The 11,931-nt window shown below is 47.4% G+C and overlaps 2 protein-coding genes across 4 annotated transcripts in view; one reads left to right on the top strand and one right to left on the bottom strand.

Moving 5' to 3' along the window:
• Positions 1-1,306, bottom strand: part of THUMPD1 (THUMP domain 1 NAT10 acetyltransferase adaptor) — a 5,442-nt gene extending 4,136 nt beyond the window's left edge. For both annotated transcript variants that reach the window (XM_019649911.1, XM_019649912.1), the window contains exon 1: positions 994-1,306. In XM_019649911.1, the coding sequence (XP_019505456.1) occupies positions 994-1,224 (231 nt within the window). In that variant the 5' untranslated portion in view covers positions 1,225-1,306. The remainder of the gene's footprint in view (positions 1-993) is intronic.
• Positions 1,307-3,998: 2,692 nt separating this feature from the next.
• Positions 3,999-11,931, top strand: part of ACSM3 (acyl-CoA synthetase medium chain family member 3) — a 21,779-nt gene continuing 13,846 nt past the window's right edge. The window contains exons 1-3 of one of the 2 annotated variants that reach the window (XM_019649851.1): positions 3,999-4,252; positions 9,137-9,407; positions 9,970-10,180. In XM_019649851.1, coding sequence (XP_019505396.1) covers positions 9,189-9,407; positions 9,970-10,180 — 430 coding nt within the window. In that variant the 5' untranslated portion in view covers positions 3,999-4,252; positions 9,137-9,188. The remainder of the gene's footprint in view (positions 4,253-9,136; positions 9,408-9,969; positions 10,181-11,931) is intronic. The other variant, XM_019649853.1, reaches the window with a different exon arrangement.

Genomic DNA, 11,931 nt, shown 5'->3' with positions numbered 1-11,931 from the left:
AAAAAAAAAAAAAAAAAAAAAACCCTTACTCCTGCCCTACTGAGGAACGGGGAACAGAAATAGTTCAAGAGCTCGCTCAAGGTACCAGTGTACACAGGACGTGCACGTGCTGCCCGGTTCTCTGCGCCACCGATGGTGTTGCCAATCAGGCACTAATAGTGATTGTCAACGTTTACGGACCCTTTATTATACAGCAGGATGTACTTAATGGACATAAGCAACTTTTCAGCCAACCTTACGAGATGCTATCGTTCTTCTTTTTTCTCTAGCTCAGCGGAATTAAATGATGTGCCCAAGGTCCAGAGCCAGTCAGTGACAATCCCTGAATTCAAATCCCTTCTGCTCTCCTCCATCTAATTCTTGGGGGTGTTCATGCCAAGAATGTCACGATTCCCAAACTGTGATGGGATAATTCGACTGACTGTGGTGCTGGCACAAAAGCTTTTGCTTTTAAAATATATTTTTAGGGGCATTTGAGAAATAACAAGCAGTGACACTAAACCCACTATCTCAGAGCTACTGCTTAGGACAAACACATTATTACAGCCACGGTGTCCAGAGGGTGGTGAGATATGGAAAAAGCCACGAGGATGCGAGCTGTCTGCCCGCGTGAGCTTGGACCATCCACTTAACCTACTTAACCCTCCGTGTCCTCGTGAACGTTACTTCATGAGGCTGTCGTAAGAAGCACGTGTTTCTTAAAGAGCTTCAGGAACACAACGCCTGGGCCACAGGAGGCAACCTATAAGTCACGGAGCCACCGTGATTAAGGACAGGAGGAGCGCGAGGTGTTCGGCATTTCAAGCTGAGGACCCGGCAGCGGTCGGCCACCCAGAGTACGCGAGGGGGCGGGACAGAGGCTAGGCCACGCCCCCTCGTCATTGCGCGGGCGACAAAACTCGCGCATGCGTGTGAAGGCAACCGGCCTTCCCGCCTCCCTCAAAGGCCTAGTAGCCGGCCGGCCCGTCCGGTCGCCCGCCCCGGGGCCCTTACTTTTTCCGGCCCAAACAAGTCGTCGCCGTATTCGTTGAGCAGGTTGTAGGCTTCCCCCACGCATTTGCGCTCGTTCATGTTGCAGGTGATGAGAATGCCCTGCAGCCCGGGCTCCAACTGCCGGGGCCCGCCGCCGTCGCAGCGCCGCGCCCGCTTGGCCTGCATGTACTGAGCCTTGCCTTTGCGCTTACTGCCGCCCGACTGAAGAGGCTGCTGGACGGGGCTCGCCATGGTGCGTGGCAGCTGCGGCGAGCGAGAAACGTGCTTCTCGACGGCTCTCGGCGTCCTCACTCCTGCTGGCGCGGGCTGGCTACGTCAGCTGCGCGCGACGGCCTCCCCTAGCCCCGCCTCCAAACCTTGCCCTGCGCTGCGCTGGGTCCTAAAGCCGGCGGGCCTCAGGCCATGGGGAGGTGGCTCGAGGCCCGTCTCTAGGATTGACAGGCACTGCTTTCCCCTTTCCACGGGACGGAGGGGTTTGTTTCCCTGCAGAAGCGTTCTGCGGCAGGAGCCGGCATGTAAACTTAGATGCTGGTCTGCAACTGGGCATAGTCCGTGCTTGCAAAGAACCGTTTCATTCCCTCATTCATAGTCACTGATTCACTCAGTTAATATTTATTAAGCACCTATATGCTAGTGTCCTAAGTACTGAGGTCATGACCACTACTGACAAAGCAAGACACACTTCATATTCACGATGCCATTATAAGCCGGTTTCTCCAAACCATCCTGCTCGTTTTATGGCTCCCACTGAAACGTGCACATTCAACAGACTTTCCTTTAGCACCCCTGTTACAGGACCCCGGAGGCACAAAGAAAAACAGGACAGAAGTATGTACAAGGAACTCACTGAAGTCAGGAACCTGATTATCAGAATGAGAAATCAAAAAATACAAGGAAACTTAGCCAAGCCTCTTAACATTACATGGTCTCTATGGGAACATTTTAACTTGTAAAATATATTTATATTAATACCAAACATGTTTAACAGCATCCCTGATATCCACCCACTAGATGCCAATAGCATTGACTGCCCCTCCTTCTCACCAAGGTGTGGCACCCACAATGTCTCCACAGTGCCCAACAGCCCCTTGGGCACAATAGTCCCTGGCTGGGGATCACTGATATAAACGAATGGTTGGTAACGGAGGAAGTTATGGTTACAGGCAAGAAGGCACATGCCTCAACACCTAACAAAAAAATCCGTTGAGACTTTGCTTCCTGGCAATTGTCGTCAGTTTGGCTCAAATAAACTCTGACAAGCTTTAAAAAAAAAAAAAAAGTCCAGTCACTTAGAGAAATATCTTAAATAACGTGTGTAGCAAGTTACCTCTTCATGGTGAGATGTGAAATGGTTTTTTACCTTCATATTTTTCTATTACTTGAATTTTAAAATAAACATTAGTTACTTATATATAAAAATAATTATTCATTGTTTTCACCTACATTGAGTATCTGGGTTTAGTGCAGCCACCTTCATGAATCCTTCTAGATAACGTGGTGCTTCACCTCGCACGTTGACCTTATGCAGATGGCTTCTCTCCTTAAACCTCATGGACCAGCCCCTGGCAGCTTCGCACTTTTCCTCTGCAGCCTCCTCCCCTCTCAGCCTTCACGGAACTGCAGAGAGTCAGGGCCTCGCTCTGGGTGGGGCTTCTATCCAGGCCTCTAAAAATTTCTCCACATCAGCAATCAGGCTGTTTTGCCTTCTTATCTTTCATGTGTTCACTGCAGTAGCAGTTTTCATTTCCTTGGAGAACTTTTCCTTTGCATTCGCACCTTGGGCTTAATCCTTTCTAGATTTTATTTGAAAGTGAGACACATGTGACTCCTCTCTCACTCGAACGCTTAGAGGCCATGGTAGGGTCCACGGTCCTGATTTCAGCACTCCTGTGTCTCAGGGAGCAGGGAGGCCCGAGGGAGAGAGACGGGAACAGCCGGCCGGTGGAGAAGTCAGAACACACACAACATTTATCAATTAAGTTCACCGCCTTATGTGGGTACAGTTCCTGGCACCCCAAAAATTTACAATGGTGACATCAAAGATCACTGATCACAGATCACTATAACAAATATAATAACAATGAAAAAGTGTGAACTATTGTGAGAATTACTGAAATATGACACAGACACAAAGTGAGCAAGTCATGTTGGGAAAATGGCGCCCATAGACTTGCCCGGCTGACACAGACTTGCCACAAACCTTCAATTTGTAAAAGATGCAATACCCACAAAGCACAATAAATTGAGGTATGCCTGTATCATTTTCATAGCTATGGCTTTTTCACTCCCTCATTTAACACCATGAACACTTCTAATGTGTTGGGTCCTATTGTTCTAAGCTATGTAGAATTCAGTAATGAGCAAGACAGACAAAGCACCTGCATTTGAGTTAGTCTGGAAAGGGCTGACAGGGGCCTTTTCTACAGTATAACTAGGAGAGGTGACACTGCCTTATTCCTGGTTAACTGGAATGGCTCTAACGCTTCAACATTAAATGTTTCTCATGTTTCAATATCAAAATAAGTTGACAGATACCTTTTATCACATTTAGGAAATGCCCTTCTATTCATGTTTCACTTTTTGGGAGGCTAGGGATTGTCCCCCTATGAATAAGTGCTGAAATTCATTAACTACATTCTCTGTATTCATTGAAATCATTTTTCTCCTTCTACATTTTCATGGGATAAACTCAAACTGGTCATCATGGATCTCGTGTGTGTGTCTGTACATTGCTAGTTTCAGTTCATTTACTTTGGATTTTTTGTTTATGCTCATTGTGTATCAGAGTTTATGTTTAATCCTGAGCAGTTCAACAGAAACAAGGCAACTGGTTCACTGAGCCCAAGAGTGGACCATCCTGCCCCTTAGCTTCTTTCTTCACCTCAAAAGCCCCTCTGTCTTCTTCCACCCTTTTTTCTTTCCCCCACTCCTCTCTCCAGCAACTCCACGCATGCTTTCCCTCCTGTGACTAAAGTACTTTCCCAGCACCTCCCTCCCCAACAGCTTTGCTCTGAAAGGGTGGACGGTATCAACTTCCAGGGCAAACTTTGCTGAAAACTCCTGCTCCTCCTTCTAGAATGTCTCCACCAATCAAAGAAAGGCTCTCTGGGAAGTCTCGCTTTTCCACCTGTCAGAATATGGCTCCCTCTTTGTTTGGCTACTTCCGGACTACAGCAGATATGAGAGTTCAAGTTTCATGCAGCTCCTCTAGGACAGGGGTCTGCCCTCATCTCTAGCTGGGCCCGGATCTGTCACTTTGGTAAGTACTTCATCTGCCTCCTATGGGAAGGTTTGCAGGGCTAGTGCATGTACTTTTGAGCAAAGATAACAAACCAACAAAACCAACAAATCAAAAATGCTCTCACTGAAGTCTTGGGCACCCAAGGCGTTTCTACCAGAAGGTCTTAGTTGTTGTGTCGTATTATTTAATAAGTTACCAGGAGTATGTACATACAAAAACCTGGACACACAGCAGCTGAGTTTTTCATTTTAAGGCTTTTGGTGCCTTTTAGTTTTTTAAAACCTATGTGCACGTGTTAACTTGATGAAATGTTTTGGGAGAAAATTTAGCTGAGTCCGAGTAGCAACTGCCTTTTTCACTGTCTGTTTGGCTCCCTACCCCGCTCGTGACAGATGGGAATCCATCTTCTGCATCATGCAGAAAGTATGCCAACTGCCTCCAGAAACTTCGGGAAACACATCCATGCAGACCCAGGGCAGCCACTTTTCTCCATTAGGTAGTCAAGGGAAGCTCCAAAAATCCTGTATAGAAGTTTAAGGCTGGTCTTGTTAGGGTTGGGGAGAATAGTAAGGTCTCCTTGCCCTGAGGCTGTGTGTGTATACCCCAAAACACTGTTACTGCCTGGATTACTTGGTGGGAAGGTACTTAAGGAGATATGGGGAGGCTAACACCCCCTTGGTGCTGCTGTGTATATGGATGGGGAGCTTGCATTTCAGATGAGATCTTTTTTATTTTTTTTAAAGATTTTATTGGGGGAATTGGGGAAGGGGAAAAGGCAAGTTGTTGTCCTTCAATCTTAGTTGTGGAGGGCACAGTTAGCTCAGCTCCAAGTCCAGTCGCCATCTGGCCACCTGGCCGCACGCTCAGCTCAAGGTGTAGTGTTCAATCTTAGTTGCGGAGAGCGGGGAAGCGCAGCCCCCCATCATATGAGATCTTAAATACCTTCAAAGGCCCATCTGACCAGCACTATTTTCCTTAGAAGAGTTCTGTGTGGCTCTGTATAAAAATCTGGACCCACACTGAGAGAATTATCTCAGCTTTTTCACCAGCAAAGAATATTGAAAACCCGGAAAATGGACTTTGTGCAATGCTAAGATTACTAAAAAGACAGAATAGGGGCCGGCCGAGTGGCACATTGGTTAAGAGCTGGCTTAGGACGCCAGCTCTGTGCAGCAGGGCCCCGAGTCGGATCCCACATGAGGGTCAGTGACGCTGTGCCCTCTACGGCTACGATGGTGAACAACAGCTTTACCTGGAGCTGGGCTGGCGTGAGCAGCCGACAACCGGTGTGAGCTGCCAAGAGCCACCGTGAGTGGCCGTCCAATGGCCGGTGAGCAACTGCCTCACCCGGAAAGAGCGCAATGATAATACCAACATGGGCCAGTGAAGCAACGTCCTCCACAACTAGACTGAAGAACAACAGGACAGCAACTTGTCTGTTCCTCTTCCCCTCGTTTCCCCAGCGCTGTTCCCCTCCCCCAATTCCCCAATAAAAATCTTAAAAAAAAAAGAATAACTTTGATAGGGAGAAGGCAGCCTTCCGGTTTTGATGGGAAGGGTGTGGATATTTTCTTTTCACAGAACGGTTAGGCTCATTTCAAACTCCAAATGAATGCTCAGTTTTGTTTTCACTGTATGTTTGAATGTTGGAGCAGGAAATAGTTTCAGAAATGTATCCGCATTGCAAAATGATGGGAATAACTCAAATAATGATCCAGAGGGGAGTGGCCTAAGAACTTGTAGTGCAGCTCAAGCAGCTGTCAAAAACACAAAACAGAATGAGGACTGGTATGGGAAGACTGCCAAAAACCCACTGTGAAACCAATTTTCATAGACACAATAGTGTGTGTTCTAGGCAACCTGATCTGTAAAAGTGGTTGAGAAATAAGAACCCATAGTCATATTCGCTTGAAGGCACATAAAGAAACTCTGGAAAGAGCCCCAGGAATCCTGACAGTGGCTCCCTGCGAGGTGGGTGTGGGAATGGAGGTAGGCAACTGTGAGACTGGGGGCAAGAGGCAGGTTTCTCACTGCAGACATTTCACATTTCTGGACCCACTTGAAGGCATTACCCAATTAAAAACAAAGAGAGAGGGGTGGCTGGTTAACTCAGTTGGTTAGAGCGTGGTGCTGATAACACCAAGGTTGCCGAGTTCAATCCCCGCGATGGGCCACTGTGAGCTGCGCCCTCCTTAAAAGAGTCAACTATGCCATTGTAGCATGAAAGCAATGTGCAACCAATGACCATGGCTGTTTGCCAATAAAATAAAATAAAAACAAGGAGAGAAAAAGTTAGCTCTAAACACTTTGTGTGGATTGCAGAACTTCCAGTACAGGCTGTACATGGCCAGCAAAACAGCAGGGAAGGCTGGGCCCCCTGCCTGCCCAACCCCTACTGCCTCACAGGGAGATCTTTGAGGAGTTGGAGGCTCATTTCTGTCTGAAAAAGCAGCCTCTTCTACAGCCTAAGGAGATTCCTGTGAACACTTTCCTTCCCACGGCCCTTAGATAAGAGACCAGCGTGGTCAACACTTGACGAAAGCTGAACCCTTTGGGAAACCTTATCCTGGGAACCCTTCCCCTCCATGTTCCTGTCTTTTAATGTTTCTGATCACTCCAGTTCTGAGCTGTTATCAGTAGAGGTCGGCGCTGTCCACTAGTAGGTTCTCCAGTGATGGAAATGCGTTAGGTCTGCAGCAGAGCCACGCAGCCCTCCCAGCCTGAAATGTTTGCTCTCTGGCCCTCCCCAGGAAAGTGTGCGGGCCCCTTTTCTAGTCGCTAGCCACACGCTGGGCACCGTGGCAGGCACTTTGCACCCAGGATCTCATGTAATCTCTACATTGATGGAGTGTGACAATGGGGCCTGAGAACGTGCATTTCTAGCTAGTTTCCAGGCGATGCTGCTGGTTCAGAGATCATAGCCTCCACCCCCAATCAGTGACTCTCAACCTTGGGAGCACACTAGAATCCTCTGAGGAAAACAAAAAAATATGCTGCCCAGGCCCCACCCCTCGCCCAGAGATTGATTTAATTGGTCCAAGACTCAGACATCAGTATTTTGAAAAAGCTTTCCTGATGATTCAAACATACAGGCAGGGTTGAGCATTGCTGCCCTGCTGAAATCCTATTGAGCTGTAGTAAAGAGGGCATATGCGCGAGCTGTTGCTCTGATGTGACACATTGAAGCAAGTCGCTTCCCCCATCTAGGGCTCCGTTCCCTTTGCAGGTGAAAAATGAGGAGGCTCAAACTAGATGATTTCAGAGGGCTTAAGGTCATGGACTTGTCTGGTGCTCACACAATCAGCTGGGAGGGTCAGGAGAAGCACCCAGGTCTCCCCAGGTGCTGGGAACAGGATGCCCAAATGCCAGGTCCACTTAGGGTAAAACGTATGGCTGACGTCCGTTATTAATTAGTGCTTCTCAATACAGAAACCCTTTCACACACAGCCTTGCTGCCTTACACCACACAGCTAGAACTGCAGTTAAAAAATGATGGTTTAGGGCAGGCCGAGTGACGCGCTGGTTAGGAGTTGGCTTGGGACGCCAACTCTGAGCAGAGGGCCCTGGTTCGGATCCCACATGAGGGCCAGTGACACTGCGCCCTCTACAGCTGAGATGGTGAACAACAGCTCGACCTGGAGCTGGGCTGCTGTGAGTCGCTGGCAGAGGCGTAGGCTGCAACCTCTGCTGCAGTGGGCTGCCATAAGCTACCATGAGCGGCTGTCCAGTGGCTGACGACCCATCTGCCTCATCCAGGAAAAGCGCAATGATCACAATACCAACATGGGCCAGTGAAGCGATGTCCTCCACAACTAGACTGAAGAACAAAAGGACAGCAACTTGTCTGTTCCCCTCCCCCAATTCCCCAATAAAATCTTTGAAAAAACGTGATGGTTTAATGATTTTGAGTGTAGTGTTTCATTGTAGGAAATTTGGAAGATTATGGGAAGACTCTTCCAAAGAAATGAACCCTATAATTCCTAGGACCCTTAACAGCCTCATTTATGAGACCTCAGCCAAGTAAATGGTACCCTGATCAAACAACTGCCCACAGAAGCAGGGATCTCCACCATGAAAGTCCTATAGGTTAAAGCCCTATTATCACATCTCTAATAAATGCAGCTCCAAGCCTGGACTTGAAGGGGGCCTGGCCTCCTTTTGGGAGCCTGGGAACCACAGTCTGCAAACCACAGGAACCTGGGCAGTGCTTTCCTGCCTGGCTGGTGCTGGCCCAGCCTGTTTCTTCATGTATGTCTTCTCTGCTGCGAAAGTTCTCCTTGCCATTTCTACACTGTTTGAAATATGCAGGTGAAAGGCATTAGGTGAGAAGGCTTAGCCCTTTGCCTTCAAAGTAACTGGGTGACTCAGATTTTAACTTCTTTAGAAATACACATGGGAGTCAGGAGAACAGGCGGGAACCAGGCAGTTCTGGGTTCAAATTCAACCAGTGCCTCTGTTGCAGACTGAATGTTTGTGCCCCACGACCCCAGTGGGGCGGTGTTAGGAGGCGGGACCTTTGGGAGGTGATTAGGTTTAGATGCCATCACAAGGGTGGGGCCCATGATGGGATTAGTGTCCCTAGGAGAAGGGGAGGAGAGCAGAGCTCGCTCTTGGTCCACCTGGTGAGGACACAGAGACGGCGGCTGTTGCAAGCTAGGAAGAGGGCACCTCACTGGGGAACCGAACGCGCTGGCACCTTGGTCTTAGATTTCCCAGCCTCCAGAACCATGAGAAATACATGTCTGTTTAAGCCGCCCAGTCTGTGGTATTTTATTATGAGTGAATGCTCAGAAAGTGGTACTATGATGATGACAACTAATGCTACTACCAAAACTGAGCTGCTTTGGGGTATGGCTATCTTCAGGACAGAGACAGATACGTGCCTTTCTGCTTGTCTTGTAGATGGATTGCTCTCTGTAGGAAATCCTGAGTGCTAAAACATCCACCAAAACTGATGCTAGCCCTGGTCACCATGGAGATATTACTGAGTGCTAGGTGTTTTCAGCGCCTGGTGATTCTGCGTTCTGTGAGACAGTTGCATAAAGATCACAGGACGGTGACCCCTCAGAATTTTTCCAGCTATGAATCTATGAAACGGGACTTCAAGCTGCAGGTTCCAGAGTATTTCAACTTTGCTAAAGATGTCCTGGACCAGTGGACCAACATGGAAAAGGTATGGAGCAAGAGCCAGTCAGACTAGTTTCCAGCAGGGAGTTTGCCCCCCAGAGGGCACTTGGCGATGTCTGGAGACGGTTTTGTTGCCATGACTTGGGGACGGTGTGTGCTGACAGGAAGAGGCCAGGGATGTTGCTAAATGTCCTATTAATGTACACAACAGGCCCCCCACAGCCAAGGACTATGTGGCTCAACATGCTAAGAGTTTCTTGGTTGAGAAAGCCTGGGTCACCAAAATGTATGATAATAGGTCAATTTTTTTTTAAAAAGGGGTAGAGTGAGAAGTGATTCCAAGAGTCAGAAATGGTAGGAAATGAGGCATAGATCCAGCATTAAGAGAAGTAGAAAGAGACGCACGAATTCTAACCACCAGGCAAAATCAGAAACGACGCGGCTCCCAACATCTATAGAAACAAGGAGCCCGGGGTTATTTGCAAATACGCATGTACATCCTAACAAATGGCCTGTGACTTTCCTTCAGAGAAAATATTCCATTGGTCAGTTCAAACAGAATTTAGCTGCATAACCACCTGTATATCGCGACTGGATTCTTTCCTCAGGCTGGAAAGAGACCTTCCAACCCAGGCTTCTGGTGGACCAATGGAGCTGGAGAAGAAGTGAGATGGAGCTTTGAGGAGCTGGGGTCTTTGTCCAGGAAACTGGCCAATGTACTTACAGAGGCCTGCAACCTGCAAAGGGGGGATCGCGTAATTGTGATTCTGCCCCGGATCCCAGAGTGGTGGCTTGCAAATGTCGCCTGCCTGCGCACAGGTTAGTAATGTTTGCATCCTGGTCATGTGTACGCTAGGCTGGATGGGGGAGTTTCCAGAACATCTAAGTAATCAGGAAGCATTCATTTGGCTAAATTATCTGAGAAACTGGACACGATATAGTATGATTCTCAGGAACCTTAGCAATGTATTGGAAACCTGCCATATCTTTTTGACCTAAAGTAGGAGTTAGGTTTTTCAAAATGAAATCGTTTTATTAAGTGGATGCCAGTCAACAATTGAATACCCGCATCCCACTCCTCTTCTCTCCTGTGGGGCTGCCATGGTCATCTGAAACTCAGTGCAGCCCCAGCCTCAAAGACCCCACCCCCGTTCTGGTGTCACGCCTTGATTCCTCTCATGATCGACTGCCATGCGTCTGGGGCCCTCAGCCAGACATCTGTGGCTCCTCCCTCCTAATCACGTCCTACCTCCATTCCCCCAGAGTCTCTCTTCTTCAATTCTATCACCATTGCTTTACTTCACCTCTTTACCATCTCCTGAATGGATCGCCCCAAGAGTCTCCCTCATTCTGTCTTGTGTGTGCCCACACTGCCCCAACGCCAGCATTTTCCATGGCCAGTGTCCATGCGCGCACACACATTTTCACCCTATCATTTTGCTGCCTGGTATTATTTAACAATGCCCCATTGCCTACCAGATAAAACCGGAACTTCCTCAGGCATCACAGAAGGCTCTAGCTACCTTCCCTGTATTGCTCTTGTTCCCTCACGCTCATATTCTGTGCTCCAGCCATGGCGAGGGGTTTCCTCTGAGGTTCGGGAATTTTCCCTTTCCTGGCTTCTGTGCACACTACGTTCTATGCTGGGAAAGCTTTCCCCTCACATCTAGCCACCTGGACACTACCTAGTAGACTTCCAAATCTTAGCTTTCACGCCACCTCCTCAGGCAACCCAATGCTGATGTCCCAATCCAGGAAAGCTCACCCAAAACCATCTATGTATTTACGTTTTAGCCTGTACTAGATTGCCTGGGTATACTATTTGCTCATAAACCTGTCATTCTCATATGAAATATTTGTTGAGATAATTGATATCCTTATGTCATAATAAATCATTCTATTAAATAACAGCTCTCCATTTATTAGAATCATTAGTTGCATTCGAGGCAAGTTGAATGCTCTAATCTCACGTGTACATTTAAATTACACCTTGGAGTTGCATAGTCCACTCTTACAGTTTGTTTTTTTTTCAACAAAATGATCGCTTTCATAAATGCTGCTTAAGCACACTGTCTTAGTACAAGACAGTTTGATTGCCAGGACCAGAAATCCATTTGTATTAGTTCAATAAGTCAGGATAATTATTCAACAGCTACTGAAGAATCTTACAGAAAAAAAAAATAGCACTTACCGTCACCTGATATTTTAAATGTGCTCAATGGCTGTCTAGAATGTAAGTTCCATGAGGGCAGGGACCTCCATCTGTCTTGTTCTCCACTGTTTCTTGAGCACCTGCCACATCGTAGGCCCTCACGTTTAAACGGATGAGTAAAACATGAACTCATTGTATTTATAATCAACTAGGTCATCCCTCCAGAGAAATACTGGAAGATTATTTTTTAATTAAAGTCACAGTCTGCTTCCTGGGAAGAAACTATGTAATGATTCCCAGAATGATTAATTTGGACAGGAAGTAGCTTTAATAGGTAAGCTTGATCACTGTTAATGGATTCTTTTAAAGATATGAGGTGAATTACGTTGGCAGAAAGGAATTCTCTAAAGAAGATGTG

Source organism: Hipposideros armiger, unplaced genomic scaffold (assembly GCF_001890085.2).
Source record: "Hipposideros armiger isolate ML-2016 unplaced genomic scaffold, ASM189008v1 scaffold_135, whole genome shotgun sequence".
Classification (NCBI taxonomy): domain Eukaryota; kingdom Metazoa; phylum Chordata; class Mammalia; order Chiroptera; family Hipposideridae; genus Hipposideros; species Hipposideros armiger.
Note: the sequence above shows the minus strand (reverse complement) of the source record. Positions and strands in the feature narration are given on the sequence as shown.